This window comes from Lacerta agilis, chromosome 4 (genome assembly GCF_009819535.1).
Source record: "Lacerta agilis isolate rLacAgi1 chromosome 4, rLacAgi1.pri, whole genome shotgun sequence".
In the NCBI taxonomy this organism is placed as follows: domain Eukaryota; kingdom Metazoa; phylum Chordata; class Lepidosauria; order Squamata; family Lacertidae; genus Lacerta; species Lacerta agilis.
Genome location: NC_046315.1, coordinates 1,320,626 through 1,339,834, shown reverse-complemented (window position 1 = coordinate 1,339,834; position 19,209 = coordinate 1,320,626). Strand labels below are relative to the sequence as shown.

Here is a 19,209-nt window from a genome sequence, read left to right as displayed (position 1 = left end):
AGAGGAGGGAGAAAGGTTGTTTTCTGCTGCTCCAGAGAAGCGGACACGGGGCAATGGATTCAAACTACAAGAAAGAAGATTCCACCTAAACATTAGGAAGAACTTCCTGACAGTAAGAACTGTTGGACAGTGGAATTTGCTGCCAAGGAGTGTGGTGGAGTCTCCTTCTTTGGAGGTCTTGAAGCGGAGGCTTGACAGCCACCTGTCAGGAATGCTTTGATGGTGTTTCCTGCTTGGCAGGGGGTTGGACTGGATGGCCCTTGGGGTCTCTTCCAACTTTTATGAGTCTCTGATTCTAAGCAAGCAGAGGTAGCCTCTTTTAATTTTCTTAAGGTTCATTTTTCAATAAGAAGGGAACAGGAAAGCTCTTCAGGGGGAACCAGTATAAACACCCCCAAAAGAAACATAAAACATCCCTCCCCTTTTATTTTTTGCTAGTGGGGGTGGGTGCAAGGGAAGAAAAATGAAGCAGCAGCACATAATGATGTATAGGGTTGGGGAACCAAATGTGTGAAAAGACAAAGGAGAATTGGGAAGAGTTTATGGGTAAGGAGAAAAAAAAGGAGAGACACACAATAACACAGAGAGAAGGGAGGGAGGGAAGGCAGTCCTGTGTAGCTCACAAACATGCAGAATGGAACAAAAGAGGCAAGGCAACTCCCCCACCACCACCCTTAACTTTGAAGCAACAGCCTCTGTCTGGGAGAGTGAAGGGAAGGCTCAAGGCAGCATCCTGCTTTGTGTTGGCTTGGTAGCTCAGGTCACGAGCAGGCAGAATGCAGCAAAGGGGGCTTCAAGGCATGGGAAAGTGCTCCTTCTTCCTCATGAGCAAGCAGGAGAGACAGGGTAGCTTGCAGAGATGTCATGCAGCGAGGCTTCTTCCCTGCACTTCAGCTCTGCTGGTCCAAAGAGCAGCCTTGCCTCTCTGGCCCAAGCAAGCAAGCAGGAGGAGCAGGGCTCTTTGCAGAGCGTGCGTCAGCTGATAGGCGGGAGAGTTGCAGCAAAGCCCAGCTGCACCTCCGGCTCCCGAGGAGACCCTCTCTGAAGCTGGAGCGGATGATTGCTTCGGGCTCTGGGGAAGGTCTGGAAGTGCCCAGGCATTTGATTAATCTGGGGACATTACATTAAATCCGGGGACATTTGGGGGATGGATCTTTTCTGGGGACAGATTGGTAAATCTGGGGGCTGTTCCCTGGTAACAATACCTTAGAGACCAACTAAGTTTGTTCTTGGTATAAGCTTTCGTGTGCATGCAACATTAATTTCTCCCTGAGGCTTTAATCCATTTCTCTCCTCATTGCAGATAGTGAGGGACTGGAAATCAAGAACAGCGGTGACCATGACAAAATCCCCGCAATGGAGAAGCCGTATAAATATCTTGAAAGTGGAGAAAGTTCCCATTCCACTTCCCATCCAAGAAATCTCATTGGGAAGAAACCATATCAGGGTGTGGAGTGTGGAAAGAGCTTCTGTCAAAGTGACCATCTCACTTCCCATGAAATAATTCATACAGGGGAAAAACCCTATCAGTGTGTAGAATGTGGAAAGAGATTCAGTAAGAGCAAACATCTCGCTTCCCATCAGATAATTCATACAGGGGAGAGACCGTATCAGTGTGTGGAATGTGGAAAGAATTTCCGTCGGAGTACCGATCTCATTTCCCACGAAAGAATTCATACAGGGGAGAAACCCTATCAATGTGTGGAATGTGGAAAGAGATTCCGTCGCAGCACCGATCTCATTTCCCACCAAAGAATTCATACAGGGGAGAAACCCTATCAATGTGTGGAATGTGGAAAGAGCTTCAATAGGAGCTCCTCTCTCAGTTGCCATCAAAGAATTCATACAGGGGAGAAACCCTATCAGTGTTTTGAATGTGGAAAGAGCTTCAGCACGAGCTCCCATCTCACTTCCCATCAAAGAATTCATACAGGGGAGAAACCCTATCAATGCGGGAAATGTGGAAAGAGCTTTAGTCAGAGTGGCCAACTCACTTCCCATCAAATAATTCATACAACAGAGAAACCATATCAGTGCTTGAAATGTGGAAAGAGCTTCAGTACGAGCTCCTCGCTGAGTTCCCATCAGAGAATTCACACAGGTGAGAAACCCTATCAGTGCATGGAATGTGGAAAGAGCTTCATTCAGAGCTCCCATCTCACTTCCCACCAAAGAATTCATACAGGGGAGAAACCCTATCAATGCGTGGAATGTGGAAAGAGCTTCAGTACAAGCTGCTCTCTCACTTCCCATCAAAGAATTCATACGAAGTGTGGAAAAACACAGGTAGAACGGGTTAATGCCGTGTACTGGTAGGATGTGAAATCATATTCTGATTTAAAGAAAAGAATAAAGCTGCATTTACGAGGACAAATAAGGATCGTCAGATGTTAAAAATAAATAGTTAAAACAAACAGAATATGGCTACAAAAAAAAGAAGAAGTGTTAACAGTGGTGATAACAACACAAGCTCAATGGAGAAGGTCCATGCAGGATCCTGAACCTAAAATGTTAATTGCAGAGATGCTGGCTGAAATAAAGGGAGACTTAAAAGATAATGCGAAAAAAATAGAGTGTATGGAAACTAAGATAGACCAAAACATGAAATCAGTGGGAGACTTGTTGGGACAAATTAGTGACTTGGGGGAAACAGTCCAAGAGTTAAACATCAAGACAAAAGGCCTAGAAGGCACTTTGAAAAAACACAGAGGTTAAAGAACTGAAGAAAGACCAGGAGAAGACAAAGCTGGAAGCAGCGGAATTACAGGAAGCCACCTGGGAGTATGACGGTAATGGAAATGCATCAGAAGGAATTAAACTTGAGATTCGGTAGGTCCCTGAAACATCGGAAGAGGATATTAGAAAGAAAATTGTAGAAGTGCTGGCAAACTGGTTAGAAATACATGAAGAAGTAATTTTTACAATTGACAAGCTTTTTAGAATTAAATCAAGCTTCACAAAAACAAAAACAAAATGGCCAGGCGACTGTTTGGTGACTTTTAATTCAAAAGGAATGGAAGATAGAATATAACAGGTGAACTATGAAAAAATATTGCATTCTGGAGATGAAAATATACTTTTGAAGGCGCTCCCAGTGAGATTGCTGAAAAAAAGAAGTAATTACAAATTCCTGGCTGATGCATTGAGAAACAACATAGTACCTTACAGATGGGAGTTCCTGGAGGGGATTTCATTTTCTTATACAGTGGTAGCTCAAGTTACAAACGCTTCAGGTTATAAGCTCTGCTAACCTGGAAGAGTTACCTCGAGTTGAGAACTTTTCCATGAGAATGGAAATCGTTTGCTGGCAGCACGGCAGCTGCAAGAAGCTCCATTAGCAAAAGCACGCCCCTAGTTAAGAAGAGTTTCAAGTTAAGAACGGACCTCCGGAACGAATTACGTTCGTAACTAGAGGTACCAATGTAATTCAAAGAAATACAGATTCAGGGAAGTAGCAGAAGCAGATTTTTTTTGGGGAGAAGATATGGAGAAGAACTTGCAGATCAGGAACTGAAGGGAGATCTGGGCCTTGAGGATAAAGATGATAAACAAGAAGAAGTAAAAACAAAAGATTCATAAGTTAAAATAAGAAATATTGTTAACAATTGGCAAAATGGATCTGAAAATTTTGGCATGGAATGTAAATTGGACTGAATAATAAAGAGAAATAAAATAGAACATGTGCTTAAAAAAAACAAAATTTGGGTATAATTTGTCTACGGGAAATGCACCTGGCAAGGAAACAAAGAGTATTAATAAATAAAAGATTAGGAAAAGAATTTTTCACATAGACAAGATAAAAAAGAGGACTATTATATGTGAAAGAGAGACATGACCCACAACATATTTTTAAGGACGAGGGGGGAAGAATAATAGCAGTACAAATAATGTTGCAAGGCGAAAAGACAATAATTGTGGGAATATATGTTCCAAATGAAAGAAAATCAGAATTCTTTAAACTTCTACAGGAAAAACTATTTGACTACAGTGGTACCTCGACTTACCAAGATAATGTGTTCTGAACGCACCCTCGTGAGTCGAAATTTTCGGAAGTTGAAAGGCGCTATCTCCGAAGGGGAAAAAAATTCTGTAAGTCGAGAAAACCGCATTAAAAAACTCGTAAGTCGAGGTATCGCGCTGCCGCTTTCCCTTCATAAGTCGAAAAATTTGGAAGTGGCGGCCATTTTTTCCTTCCGGAACTCATTCGGAAGTCGAAAATTTTGTAAGTCGAGGAGCTCGTAAGTCGAGGTACCACTGTATATTGATCAGAAAATAATTGTAATGGGTGACATGAATGGGGTAGTCTCCCTGGACATGGATAGAACTATAAGAAAGACTGTGATGGCCTGGGAGGAGTCAGACTCAGATGCTGAACATGAGGGATCCCAACCTGCACAGGATTTCCTGCCTCCAGAACCAGCAGAGCCAAAGCCAGGGCTAGGGCTTGAGCCTGAAGGGTCCTCACCTGTGCTGGATCCTCAGGTGCAGGCATCTGCTGAGTCTGCTCTGGCTCCTGATGGGATGGAGGACCCATTGCCTGCAGGTGCTCCACTCTCAGCCCCATCAGGGGAAGCTGAGGTTGCCTGTGGGTCCAGTAACCCACCAGCCTCTCCTGAGCTGCAGAGGCTCAGGGCAGAGAGGCAAAAGGAACTAAGTTCCCGCAGGAAGAGTGCTCACCTCCAGGCAGGGGCGGAGAGAGAGGGGCATAGAGGGTGGTCCGCCCTGTGTTCCAGGGGAGGGGGGTGATACTTGGGCCCGGCCTGCCCTGCTGGTGGGCCCCGGATGGGCTGCGGTGCGGAGCAGCCTCGCCCTGCAGCCTGCTTGCAAACCTGCTCGGTGGCCTGTAAGCAGGCTGCGGGGCAAGGCTGCTCTGTCTCACGGCCGATTCGGGGCTCACCTGGTGCCGCCGCTATGGCGCGTCATGCGGGCGCAGTGCATATGATGCACTGCACATGCGTGATGCAGTGAAGCGTGCGCACTGTATTGTACGCACCACGCTCGCTGCATCTCACGCACGACACATGGTGCGTGCATCAGATGCACCAATGCTGTGCATGCACGCCACCGCTGGGTCCCCGGGTTTGCTGGCTTGGATGACGGAGCGGCTCGGTATGCCCCTGCCTCCAGGCCAGGAGAGGTGAGTCGCCAGAAGATCGGGGCTGCCCTATGCCTTGGGGGTGATAAAAGCCGGCCAGCCCCAGCCCCAGCCCCAAGTTGCAGGAGCAACATTGTTGGTTGCTAGTTCCTGCTTGAAACCTGTCCTGCTTTCCTGCCTGAGCTCCTGACCTGCCCTGGTTCCCTGCCTGCATACTAGTTCCTGACTTTTCCTGACTCCCTGCCCTGCACCCAGCTTCAGCTACTACAGACTGTCTCTATGCTGGACCTTTGACCACGGACCAGACTTGGACCTCGCCGCTCGGGTAACCCACGGGACCAGCACAGACTGACTCAAAAGAAGGGAGACTACCATCTACCTTTTTTAATTTGGTGGAAAATTTGGAATTATTAGACATCTGGAGAATTGAGCACCCATTGGAAAGGGAATATACATTTTTCTCAGAGCCAATTCTATCTGCCTGAATGAGAGACCATGTGTGGGTATCCAGAGAATTCCTGCTTCCTGCTTGGCAGGGGGTTGGACTGGATGGCCCTTGTGGTCTCTTCCAACTCTAGGATTCTATGAATAAAAGCGAGAAACGTAGAAATACAACCAAAGACTTTTAGATTATAATGTGATTTTATTAGATTTGAGAAGTGAAGAGAACTGAATGAAGGTTTATTAGATAACCAAACAATCTTGCTGAAAGAGCAAAAAACCCCTGACTGATTACTTTGAAATTAATTTGAATAATAGCACAGATTTAAATAAGAGCCAGTGTGGTGTAGTGGTTAAGAGTGGTAGACTTGTAATCTGGGGAACCGGGTTCGCGTCTCCGCTCCTCCACATGCAGCTGCTGGGTGACCTTGGGCTAGTCACACTTCTCTGAAGTCTCTCAGCCCCACTCACCTCACAGAGTGTTTGTTGTGGGGGAGGGAGGGAAAGGAGAATGTTAGCCGCTTTGAGACTCCTTCGGGTAGCGATAAAGCGGGATATCAAATCCAAACTCTTCTTCTTCTGGTATGGGATGCAAGTAAAGCAGTGATGAGAGGCTTCTTTATACAACAAAACTCCCTACTGAAATATGTAAGGGAAACAAAAAAGAGAACTATTAGAGTAGTTGATGAAAAGTGAAAAGCATTTATTTTTGACATTTAGGTCTTTATTGGTTTTTCAATTGATTTACAACCGCCCTTTTAATACACGTCAACATTCACAATAGACAATTGAAACATTTCAACATTACACCTTTGAATCCTAGAATCCTAGAGTTGGAAGAGACCCCAAGGGCCATCCAGTCCAACCCCCTGCCAAGCAGGAAACACCATCAAAGCATTCCTGACAGATGGCTGTCCAGCCTCTGCTTGAAGCATGACCATAGAGTCACCTAAAAAAAATATCGCAAAACCCTTTCGTCTAGCTATTTTTTCATTGCGTGAGGCATTTGTCTTGCGAGGTACCACTGTATTGGCTTGTGCTGGTGCTTGAGTATGATGAAAGGTGTTTAACAAAAAAAAAGTTTGGGGTTGTTTTTTTTTTTACAATAATCCCTAAAGCCATGTTTCTAGGGCTAGGTGGGGCATTGTCCTGATCCCTCTCATCTTATGCTGGACTTCAAAGATCTTAACAGCTTGGGATCAGCTCACTTGAGAGATTGCCTTTCCCAATGCATTCCCAACTCAACTGCTCTGAGAAAACTGGCAGCGTTACTGGTTCCACATAAAACACCTGCGCTTGTGAGAAATCAATATTTTAGTGTGGCAGCACAGGTAGACTTTGGAACCCCCTGCCTGTTGGTACCAGGCAGGCATCTTCACTACTTTTTCTTTTTCCCTTTTCTTTTTGGTGCCTGCAAAAATAAATAAAAGTTTGCTTAGCCAAGCCCATCTAGACATGTAAAATGTGGACATGTATTTTAATCTGCTTTTTAGCATATGGTTCATTTGTAATTATTTTTAAATATTTTAAATAGTTCCTTGTAACTGCTTTTACTGATGAAATGAAAAGGTTATTTAAAACATCAAATTATGATAGTTATAATGCACAATGGAATACAGTTTTTCATAATAAAAAAGTTTCTTATTAGAGCAACAGCATAATAAAGGAAGAGAAAATAAGCAGCACGTATATTAATATGAATGTTTTGGACTGTTGGTAGATCTCTATAAAACTGTTATATTCCCCATTAAAGCTATCTACAGCTTTATACATATCATACTTTTAAAGCACACACATACCAAGAATTCTGGGAGCTGTAGCTTACCCCAAACGAGCTATAACTCCCAGCACCCTTAGCAAACTACAGCTTCCTGGGTGCTGCTTTTTCTAGGTGCTTTGAATGTATGGTGTGCACTCAGCCTAAGCTGGGACTGCACTTTCTTGAGCCTTTTGTCAATTTTTTTTAGGGGGTGCTAGTGGGGAAGATTGTTTTTGTCCATGGAGTTTTCTTGGCAGGGATACTGGAGTGGCTTGCCAGTTCCTTCTCCAGGTGGATCACATTTAGTCTAAACTCTCTGCTATGACCTGTCCATCTTGGGTGGCCCTGCATGGCACAGCTCATAGCTTCCCTGAGTTATTCAAGCCCCTTCACCATGACAAGGCAGTGATCCATGAAGGATGACAAACCTAGACAGCATCTTAAAAAGCAGAGACATCACCTTGCCGACAAAGGTCCGTATAGTTAAAGCTATGGTTTTCCCAGTAGTAATGTACGGAAGTGAGAGCTGGACCATCAAGAAGGCTGATCGCCGTAGAATTGATGCTTTTGAATTCTGGTGCTGGAGGAGACTCTTGAGAGTCCCATGGACTGCAAGAAGATCAAACCTCTCCATGCTGAAGGAAGTAAGCCCTGAGTGCTCACTAGAAGGACAGATCCTGAAGTTGAGGCTCCAGTACTTTGGCCACCTCATGAGAAGAGAAGACTCCCTGGAAAAGACCCCGATGTTGGGAAAGATGGAGGGCACAAGGAGAAGGGGACGACAGAGGATGAGATGGTTGGACAGTGTTCTCGAAGCTACTAACATGAGTTTGGCCAAACTGCGAGAGGCAGTGAAGGATAGGCGTGCCTGGCGTGCTCTGGTCCATGGGGTCACGAAGAGTCGGACACGACTGAACAACAACAACAACAAGTGGGGAAGATTCCCTCACACCAGTTTCCTTCCAAATATTAGAATTCACACCCCCCCCCCGCATAATTTTAGAACAGTTCCCCCCAGTGATGGCGGCTGTGGGGTTTGTGTTTCAGCATTAATCTTGCACTGACATGGCTGTTGAAGAAGCTGGGCTCCCCCCTTCTTGCAATGCAAATTGAGAAAGATCTGCAAGGAAGCAAGCCTGGCTATCATTCTTCCAGGGCTTAATTGCATTAAACAGGCTGATCCGCCAGAGAAAGGTAATCGGCGCTAGCACCCCCTTCCCTGCCCCCTCAAAAGCTCTGTGCAACCTTCCCTTTAAAAAGTTCAAAAACCTTGGGATAACACCTGTGAAAAATAAAATAAAAATAAGGGGGGGGGGATCGGTGACCCCCCCCAAAAAAAATCGCACCGGGTACCACCTGACCTTACTATGCCTATGGTTATTGCCCCCCTGCATCACGTGAGTCCTGGGCCCCTTTACCCCGTTAAAGGTCGACAACTCTGGGAAAAGACAGCCAGGAATGCACGCCAGAGAGAAAAACGCAGAGGGGAGATGTGGGCAGGCTGGGCTTTGCAAGGGTTAAAGGGAACTGAGCTGCCTTCCTAGAGAAGACAGGAAGCTAGAGGGCGCCAGGTCCTCCAAACCCAAGGCCCCTCCCTCCCCACTCCTCTCCTGCCAGGGCTGCCTGGCTGTCCCCTCCTGGGATCTGGTGAGTGGGGAGGCGGTGGGGGTCCCAGGGCTGCAGCAGGGGAGGGGGCCAGCCTGGGGGGGGCCTGGTCTGCTCATACAGGGGGAGGAGAGAGAGGGGCTGGCCAGGGAGGGGCCAGGTCTGCAACGCTCTCCTTCCGGGAGATCACAGGATCCCAAATGGCTCCCACGAAATCTCCCTTCTTCGAACAAAGGAGTCCCTGGGACGTCGCTCAGCGTCATTGCAGAACAGAGGAAACAGGGGCAAAGGGTTTTCCAAAGCTGGACGAGGAAGGAAGAAACGTGGGAGATAAAGGGCAGGAATAAAGAGAGGGATCCCATCCCATAATCAGGATCTTGTATTGCAAACCAGTTTCCCAGTGTCTCCAAGGGCAGCTCCACACGGAGGCCACTGCAGCAATCCCCTCGCACCCAGAGCAGGGCATCCCAGGACCACATCCTCTCTGTCCCAAAGGGATTGTTGATGGAAAACCAGCCGGAAATGGGCGCTGCTACTCATTGAGCCTCCAGGGTCCTTGTGTGTGTGTTAAGCTATGTAACAGAATAATGATGCTAAAATACCTTCCTAAATTACAGGGGAAGTGTCTTTGGCCCTGCCCACTTGGCCCTCAGGGGGTTGGCCAGATACATACCTGGCCCTCAGAGCAAAGAAAAAGAGATCCCACCCCAGGAGTCTTTCTTGAGAGCGGCAGAGAGTCCAAGTGCAAGAAAAGGAGACAGAAGCAAGGGGGTGGGGGTGGGGAGCAGCACCTGAGGACCCCCGGGTGAGGACCCCCCACTAGAGCCAAGCATCCATTTTTCACAGGATACAAATTATTCCCTTGTCAGTCAGTTCTGACTTCATGCATTGACTGGAAGGATGCACAAACCAGGTTGATTATACTCACAGAAATCGCTTCATTTCCCTGCACATTTTGCATTTCAATCTTCCTTCTAGGAGGGCTAGAGGCTGCTTCCTCCTCCTCCTCCTCTTTCTTCTCCTTTTCAAAAAGGAGGGTCCTAGGGGGTGAGGTTAAATATGTATTCTGTAGTTGACATCCTTTGTAATGTTTTGTCTTGAAATCTTTAAGATAATATTTGTTTTCTGTTATGTTGCTTTGACTATAGATTATATATTTGACTGTTATATATTTGATTGTTTTATTTCTGTTTTATTGATTTTGTGGGATGTGAAACTGCAGTCAAGTGGAACATTCCTAGAGTGGACATGTCAGGGGATGTTTTGTCCCACTCAGGAGAAGACTTCCTGTTTCCTCCTGAGCTGAGACAGACTTCCACTGCATGTGACTTGAAGAGGGTGTGTTGTGTTGTGTTGTGTTGTGTTGTACTAGCATAGAGGAGCACACAGCCTCCATGTTGTGATCGGTGTGTCTTCTCCATTTTGTATGTTGCTGTGTGTTTGGAGAAGTGACTGTTTAGTCGCAGTCACTTGGGACCAGAGCCGTCTCATCCATAGAGGCCGGTGGCGCGGCGCGCCAGGGCGCAGGGCACCCCAGGGGCGCCCCCGTGAGCCCGCCGGCATACCGGGCTCCCCCTCCCCAACCCGCCCCCGCCCCCGCCCCCATGGGCAGGCAGGCACTCGCGCGCCGGCGGGCAGGCGGGCTGTAAGCCGCCCGCCCTCGCCTCCCGGAGCCCCAGCTGGAGCGCTGAAGCGGCGCGGGGCTTTGCGCGACCTTCCAGCACTCCAGCTGGGGCTCTGGGAGGCGAGGGCGACCGGCTTGCAGCACGCCCCCCCCGCCGGCTTGCAGCCCGCCCTCCCGCCGGTGCGCGAGCGCCCGTCCGCCCGCCCCTCATTCTCCGCCCGCCGGAGCGCGGGCGCCCGCTCCAACGCCACGCCTCTCATCCCCCGCTCGCCCACCCCCCTCCCGAGGGGCGGCCAGCGCGGGAGGGAGGCGGGCGGAGAGGCGGCAGGCTGGGGGCGCCGAGGGATCGCTGCGCCAGGGCGGCAGATCCCTCTAAGACGGGCCTGTTTGGGACTAACTTCTCGATGGAATAGTCCTAGTTGTTATGTAACCTACACCTGCCTTGAGGGATATCTCTGTGAACCTGAATGAATCTGTGACTTTTATATTAACGTTAATCAGATTCTTGTGTCTACTGTTTTTAAGAGGGGTTAAAAGGGATTTTGCCAGGAAGGAATCTTTAATAGTTAGACTCAGATGAGTCAGCAACAAGCTGGTCGCTGCGTAAATTTAAAAAAGGGAATGTTTGGAACTCTGCTAGAATATGGAACTTACTAGCGCAAATTAGGAAGGATATCATTAAATACTATATCCTCTCCTGCCTCCCTTATCATCCCCACAGATTTAATATGCTGTGAACCACATTGAGATTTTTCTTTAAAATATAAAGCATTATAGAAATTAAAATAAATAAAAGATAGCTCATGGTTTGAGCTGTGGTCCAGTCCAGCCCTGCTTCCCTCCAAGACTCATCCATGCTTGCTCAGGGAACCTTTTTCTTCTCCTGATATTATACAACTTTTGTAACAGAACAATGTATTTGCTTTGTAGGATTTGCTAGAGCTTCTCCTTAAGACAGACAGAAATTGGCAGAAGACCAAAGGATTCCTTCCGATCTCTTGGAAGCTTCCTGAGACCACAGATGGATGAGCGAGACTCAGCTGGCCCTGAAGCAGGAAGAGGCCATGCCATCCAAACTGGGAGCAGTGAGGGATTCTGGGAAAACCCAGTGCAGAAGATCCTGGGTGAGGAGGACACCCTCCGCTCAGAGGTACAGAGCCAGCAGTTGAGGCAGTTCTGCTGCCAGGAGGCCAGAGGACCCCGAGAGATCTGCAGCCGACTCTTCCACCTTGACCGTCAGTGGCTGAAGCCGGAAAGGCACACGAAAGCTGAGATGCTGGACCTGGTGATCTTGGAGCAGTTCCTGGCTGTCCTTCCGACAGAGATGGAGAGCTGGGTGAGGGAATGCGGAGCGGAGACCAGTTCCCAGGCGGTGGCCCTGGCCGAAGGTTTCCTCCTGAGTCAGTCAGAGGAGAGGAAGCAGGTGAGAGAGACTTTCCTCTGGATTCTCCCAAGGCATCCAAACAGGACAGAGAACAGCTACCTGTCATTTAGAAAATACCTGAAGGCAGCCCTGTTTAGGAAAGCTTTTAATCTGTAACTTTGTATTGTATTTTAATATTTGTTGGAAGCTGCCTAGAGTGGCTGGGGAGACCCAGCCAGATGAGTGGAGTATAAATAATAAATTATTATTATTATGTTATTATTATAATGCTCTACTGATGGCTTCCCCCCCCCCCCGGGAAGGCATCCATTGAATGAGATCTGAAACCCTTAAAGCTGTTGGACCTGACTTTCGTTTTTTAATATTTCTCCCCAATCTCTCTTTTGAACCCTTTTCAGGGAAAGGATCTCTTCGCAGAAAAGGGCCAGATTTTTTCTGAGGCTGAGGGGCCTCCGTTGGACACTAGACAGAGGCCGCTGGGTAAGGAGGGAGGAGTCTGTGGGTTCTTTTCATATTTTGTTGGGGGAGATGGTTGAGGCCAAGAGCACAGAGGAGGGGAGATATATTTTTTCACAACTAACATCTGAAATGCACCCAGACATCCAAATTCACTCAGCAGGCGAGACATTTTCAGAGGCCCCTCTGTAGTATGAGATGCTTTGATTCACCTGTGAGAGAAGCGGGCACTCTAGACCTCACCCTTACCTTTTTCCTCTTACAGGTGACACAGTGATACTGGCTAGAACTCTTCATCCATCTTTTCATTGGGACAGAAGAGAAGAAGTGGCTGTAGAACCAGATCAGGTCAGGGGAAGCTGCCTTGTGGGGACAGAGGCCAAGGGGTGGAACAATGACATAGCTCAAGGGGTGGTGGTGAACAACAGTGTTGTCGCAGAGGAGGACATTTCCCTTTTTCTTTTAGGGTCCAGTGTGCTTTGAAGATGTTGCTGTTCGTTTCACGGACGAGGAGTGGGAGTTGCTGGATCCTGACCAGAGAGCTCTGCATAAGGACGTGATGGAGGAGAATCGTGCGATCGTGGCCTCTCTTGGTAAGGCTCCTTGTGGGATGATAATATCTGATTTTAAATTCAAACCTCCATATGTGACGAACCTCAAATATTTTCACAGAACTCAACAGTGCCCCCTACACTTCCGTACATTACTACTGGGAAAACCATAGCTTTAACTATACAGACCTTTGTCGGCAAGGTGATGTCTCTGCTTTTTAAGATGTTGTCTAGGTTTGTCATTGCTTTTCTCCCAAGAAGCAGGCGTCTTCTAATTTCGTGACTGCTGTCACCATCTGCAGTGATCATGGAACCCAAGAAAGTGAAATCTCTCACTACCTCCATTTCTTCCCCTTCTATTTGCCAGGAGGTGATGGGACCAGTGGCCATGATCTTAGTTTTTTTGATGTTGAGCTTCAGATCATATTTTGTGCTCTCCTCTTTCACCCTCATTAAAAGGTTCTTTAATTCCTCCTCACTTTCTGCCATCAAGGTTTAATATATTTTCCTTTAAATCATAATTCGGTGTGAATTTGATACCCCTTTGCCATAGTTTTTCCCACTTTTTTAACATGATCGGTTTTCCAAGATCCTGGCCCCATTTTATCATGGTTTCTTTTATTTGTTCTTCCTCCATCTCCCATTTTAATAATATGTAATATAGATTTTTTATATATTTATTTCTCCCTCCCAATAATATTTCATCTAATTTTGAGACTTCTTTTTCAAATCCAATTTTTGTTATCCTCTTGAAACCTCTGATTAATTTGGAAATATTGTAACCAACTGCTTAAGTACATTTTAATTTCCTTATAATCTTTTAGTTTTAATTCCCCTTCTCTTTCCTCTAGTAAAGTTTTATACGTCGGCCAGTTCTTATCCATGTTTCGTTTCTTTACCGTCACAATCTCCAAAGGGGATATCCACCATGGTGTTTTAGGTTCAAAATATCTTCGGTATTTCTGCCAAATTTTATAAACCGATTTTCTTATTATGTTGTTCATGAAGACGTTTTGTTTATTTATTTTTTCTTTCATTAAATACCAGTGCCAACCGAAGCCAAGGCCATCACTTTCTAGATCCAATAGGTCCTATTTTCCCTGAGGCTCTAATCCATTTCTCTCCTCATTGCAGATAGTGATGGACTGGAAATCAAGAATGAGGGTGACCATGACAAAATCCCCGCAATGGAGAAGCCGTACAAATATCTTGAATGTGCACAAAGTTCCCATTCCTTTTTTCATCAAAGAAATCCCATTGGGAAGAAAGCATATCAGTGCTTGGAATGTGGAAAGAGTTTCAGTCGGAGATCCTCTCTCAATTTCCATCACAGAATTCATACAGGGGAGAAACCCTATCAGTGTGTGGAATGTGGAAAGAGCTTTGGTCAGAGCTCCTCTCTCACTATCCATCAAATAATTCATACAGGGGACAAACCTTATCAGTGTGTGGAATGTGGAAAGAGCTTCAGTCAGAGCGCCCACCTCTCTAAGCATCAGAAAATTCATACAGGAGAGAAACCCTATCAGTGTGTGGAATGTGGAAAGAGCTTCACAGAAAACTCCTCTCTCATTTCTCATCAAAGAATTCATACAGGTGTTAAACCCTATCAGTGCATGGAATGTGGAAAAAAATTCAGGCAAACGTCCAATCTCACTTGCCATCAAAGAATTCATACAGGGGAGAAACCCTTTCAGTGTGTGGAATGTGGAAAGAGCTTCTGCCAGAGCTCCTCTCTGTCTTCCCACCAAAGAATTCATACAGGAGAGAAACCCTATCAGTGTGTGGAATGTGGAAAGAGCTTCAATCACAGGCACAGTCTCACTTCCCATCAAAGAATTCATACAGGGGAGAAACCTTATCAGTGCTTTGAATGTGGAAAGAGCTTCAATAAGAGTTGCTCTCTCACTTTCCATAAAAGAATTCATACAGGGGAGAAACCCTATCAGTGCGTGGAATGTGGAAAATGTTTCAGTCAAAAGGGCAGTCTCACTTCCCACCAAAGAATTCATACAGGGGAGAAACCCTATCAGTGCGTGGAATGTGGAAAGAGCTTCAGTACGAGCTCCACTCTCACTTCACATCAAAGAATTCATACGGGGGAGAAACCCTTTCAGTGCATGGAATGTGGAAAGAGCTTCATAAAGAGCTCATTTCTCATTTCCCATCAGAGAATTCACACAGGGGAGATACCCTATCAGTACATAGAATGTGGAAGAAGCTTCAGTAACAGCTCCAATCTCAGTTCCCATCAAATATTTCATATGTAGGATGAAAAAAATCCATTATACAGCTTTCAGCGCTAGGGAAAACACACCACTTTAAACAGGCCCTTGGCTGATAGACATCTAATGCTCTTTTAAAATGTGGTGGGGAGGTAGGGGTTACATGTTTTGGGCTGTGTGTTTTGTGTTTTCATATTGTGATTTTATGTTGTAACCATCCTGGGACCTGTTTGTGTAGGGAATAGGAACCAACTCTTAGAAGCCGAGGGGTCTTTGCCCCCCCCATAAAAAATGTGAGGGGTCCACCCCCCAGTTCTTAGGAATTGCCATTGAATGGAATGCAAGCACCACATCATGTGACTGTTTAACCGAGGAGGGGCTTACTAAACCCTTCTATATTTTATTCAAGTTGGGACCCCTGCTATAGGGTGATATAGAAATCAAATAAATGCATAAATGAAATAAAACCATCTTGGTCGCCTTCATTTGCACATATTGCAGCTTGTCAATATCCTTATTATTATCATTTTAAAAATTTATGTACCCTTCATCTGAAGATTTCATGGTGTTTCACAACATGAACAGGCTGTTGGAAGTATTCCTTTCTCAAAAACAAGTCAAGCCAGAGAAATCTTTTTCTTTTTTTGGATGGAGTTACAAACTGTTGATCAGGGGACTGCTGTGGAAATAGTGCATCTTGATTTCAGTAAGGCTTTTGACAAAGTCCCCCATGAGATTTTTGCAAGGAAGCTGGTAAAATGTGGGCTGAATGAGATAACTGTTAGGTGGATTTGACTGACGAAACCCAAAGAGGACGCCTTCATGGTTCCTCCTTATCCTGGGGGAAAGTGACAAGAAGGGTGCTGCAGGGTTCTGTTCTGGGTCCGTTGTTGTTCAACATCTTTATAAATGACTTGGATGAAGGAACTGAAGGGATTCTCATCACATTTCCAGACGACACCAAACGGGGAGCGGAGGCCAATGTCGCAGAAGGCAGAATCAGATCAAGGGAAGGAATAGTACCACTTTATTCTACCTTGGTCAGGCCCCACCTAGAATACTGTGTTCAGTTCTGGGCACCACAATTCCATATTCCTTTTATAACACGTGGCAAATGTTTATTGAAAACATGTATTGTTAAGACTGTTGCAGGAATCCACCCAGCACTCAGGGGAAGATGTGGCGTGATCTTTCAGAGTAATCAAATGAAACTTGTAACACATGGCAGGATGAAAGTCTGCAATTTCATCAGGACAAGTTATTTGTTGTTTACTGTTGTAACCATTGCTTTCTTTAAAATTATCTTTTGTACCATGAAAACAAATAAAGCAATTTTTTATTTTTTTAAGGTGGGGAATCATGTGCAATATTGCATTAACCTGCTTGCATGTGTTGAGTGTTATTTGGAGACTGTAACTCCCAGTAATTTTACATTACACTGGTACCTCGAGTTACAAATGCCTCAGGTTACAAACGCTTCAGGTTACAAACTCTGCTAACCTGGAAGAGTTTCCTCGAGTGGAGAACTTTGCCCCAGGATGAGAATGGAAATATTTTGCCGGCGGTGCAGCAGCAGCAAGAGACCCCATTAGCCAAAGCACATCTCTAGTTAAGAATAATGTAATAATAGGATGGGCTAAGGGTGTGGGGTACAACAATATGTTGACGATTGGGAGAAATTGTGGAAAAAAGGAAATAAGTTTACTGCTTGTACTGCTTTGAGAGAAAAAATAATGAAAATGATGTACAGGTGGTATTTAACACCTGTAAAGCTTGCAAAAATGTATCGTACATCTGATAACAAAAGTTGGAGATGCAAAGAGAAAGAAGGGACCTTTTACCACATGTGGTGGATGTGCCCCAAGGTAAAAGACTTCTGGGAAAAGATTTATAATGAAATGAAAAAAGTGTTGAAAGACACTTTTATTAAGAAACCAGAAGCCTTTTTACTGGGAATTGTAGGTGAGGAAATACCCGAAAAGGACTTAACATTTTTTTTTTGGTATGCCGCAATGCTGCGAGGCTACTTTTTTTTTGCTTGCCAAAAATTGGAAAAGTCGATATTTACCAGCTGACTGGGAGACTCCGCGATCAAGGAGAAGAGACGGTGGAGGAAGATTGGAAGAAATTTAAAATTTATTTGAAAAAGTATTGTAATATTTGGTACTGCCTAAGTAAGTAATAGGCTTTTCACAATATTATTAGGGTAAAGGTTAATTATAGATGATGCAGAAGAAAATATTGGTTAAGTTCTTAGTCAATAGAAACTGTTAAAGAAAATTAGGGAAATTCAGATGGGGGAACTGGGAGAAGTCACCAACTGATGTAAAGAATAAATTATGGGATTGTAAGAAGAATATATTCTTTTTTTTTGTCCCCCCCCCCTTTTTCCTAAAATTTTGTATTTTTCATGTTTTGGTATGTTATACTCTCTTATCTTACAAAACGAATAAAAATTATTATTATTATTATTATTATTATTATTATTATTTAAAAAGAACAGTTTCAGGTTAAGAACGGACCTCCGGAATGAATTAAGTTCGTAACTAGAGGTACAGTATCACTATGTGTTTCGGTTTCTTCAGAAGATGATTGCAGCTGAGACTGTATAAAGCACTTCCTAGGAAAATCCCTTTGACTGCTTCCGTATTGACTGTTTCAAATGTGACTTCACTTCCAGATAAGAACAAATCATATTTACTGCTAACAAATCATACCCTAGTCAGCTCACTAATCTCAACCCCAACAAACCCTGCGCTGAACATGAGCAGCTGCTTTCTTCCCATTTCTAAGGTTGAAATAACTGATAATGAAGACGGGAGATAGGCCCTTTCCATCAACCTCTGGGGATCTGGGGGGATTCATTCCAGCCCTTAGTCCTCCTGCTCTGGAAAGCTTGGCAGATGTGAAGTATTTGCTCACACACTGCCATGACTGAAAAATCAATCTCTTTTTCAAAAAGTTTAAAATTGTATTACAGTGCTAAAAAGGCTCAAGAAAGCTGTCCTGTCTGTAAAGACTTCCATGTCCCTTGAATTCACAATTAAGCATTTCAGAAAGGGAAACTGCATACTTTTGAATATTAGCAGAAAAAGCATGCATAAGAAAGTATTACTCATTTATGATGAGAACAGGATTTATTTATTTAGAACTTTGCTTAGTTTCTCCTTGGTAGCCAGTGCGTTTATTTCAGCAGTGGGAAAATTCGGGACCCACTACCTTGAGGGACATCTAAGAGCCGTTTGGCAGGAGAAAGTTCTCACTTGGGAGGTGGTGGACTCTCCTTCCTTGGAGGCAGGTCTGTCTTAAGCATATCCGGCGCCGTGGTGCGAAGATCCCTCCGGTGCCAACCCACCCAGGTCGACCAGAAACAACCCTCAGTTGAGGGAGCAGGGGCACCCAGCAGCGGGTCCACCGCTCTCCGCCGATTCTGGTGTCTCCTTGGGTCTCCTCGGAAGAGGCGCCACGCCGAAAGCCCTACAGAGGACTTTCGGCATGGTGCCTCCTCCGAGGAGACGCGAGGAGACTCCCGAGTCTGCGGAGGGCGGCAGACCCGCTGCTGGGTGCCCCTGCTGAGCGGGTGCTGTAGTGTATGGTGTCACTCAGCCAAATGGGAAAGACACCTCTGGATGTGAACCTGCAGCACATGCAAAGAGAAGGACATGGGGACGGGTGATTCTGTCTCTGAGCATCTGGCAAGGCCATTCCAAGAGTTTCTCCTGGATTCCAAGTCCAGTCCCCTACTTCCTCTGATAGACTCCACAAATGGATTGGCCGCTGGGGGGGGGGGTTGAGTTTCCAGCCGCTAGCCCAGATGGACCTTGGGTCAGATCCAGCCATCTGGCTCTTTGCATCTTTTGACTAGCTGCCCCCTAGCCCATTCCTACCCTCCTCTGTCCCCAAAAGGAGGGCCACTTGCTCACCTGGCTCCACGGCCTGCTCTGGGCCTTGCTGGGGGGCCACCCTGTTGCAGTGACTGAACAGGCGCCTTAAGCACATGATCTTAGAAGAGATGAGTGGAGAGGGCCACTCAGAAGCCGCCAGCCCCCAAAGGCTCCCCAGGGAGGTC

General features: G+C 45.7%; 2 protein-coding genes across 2 annotated transcripts in view; one reads left to right on the top strand and one right to left on the bottom strand.

The window, feature by feature from the left end:
* Positions 1–19,209, bottom strand: part of LOC117044870 — an 878,236-nt gene that overhangs the window by 242,324 nt on the left and 616,703 nt on the right. The window lies entirely within an intron of this gene.
* On the top strand, positions 1,309–15,563 carry LOC117044886 (zinc finger protein 420-like). Its single transcript, XM_033145677.1, has 3 exons — positions 1,309–1,975; positions 2,654–2,660; positions 14,225–15,563. The coding sequence occupies exons 1-3, from the start codon at positions 1,357–1,359 to the stop codon at positions 15,183–15,185; spliced, it is 1,587 nt and encodes a 528-aa protein (XP_033001568.1). The 5' UTR covers positions 1,309–1,356; the 3' UTR covers positions 15,186–15,563.

What these genes read in the sequence shown, in the direction of transcription:
- LOC117044886 (XM_033145677.1), top strand. Translation starts at nt 1,357, where the DNA reads ATGGAGAAGCCGTATAAATATCTTGAAAGTGGAGAAAGTTCCCATTCC.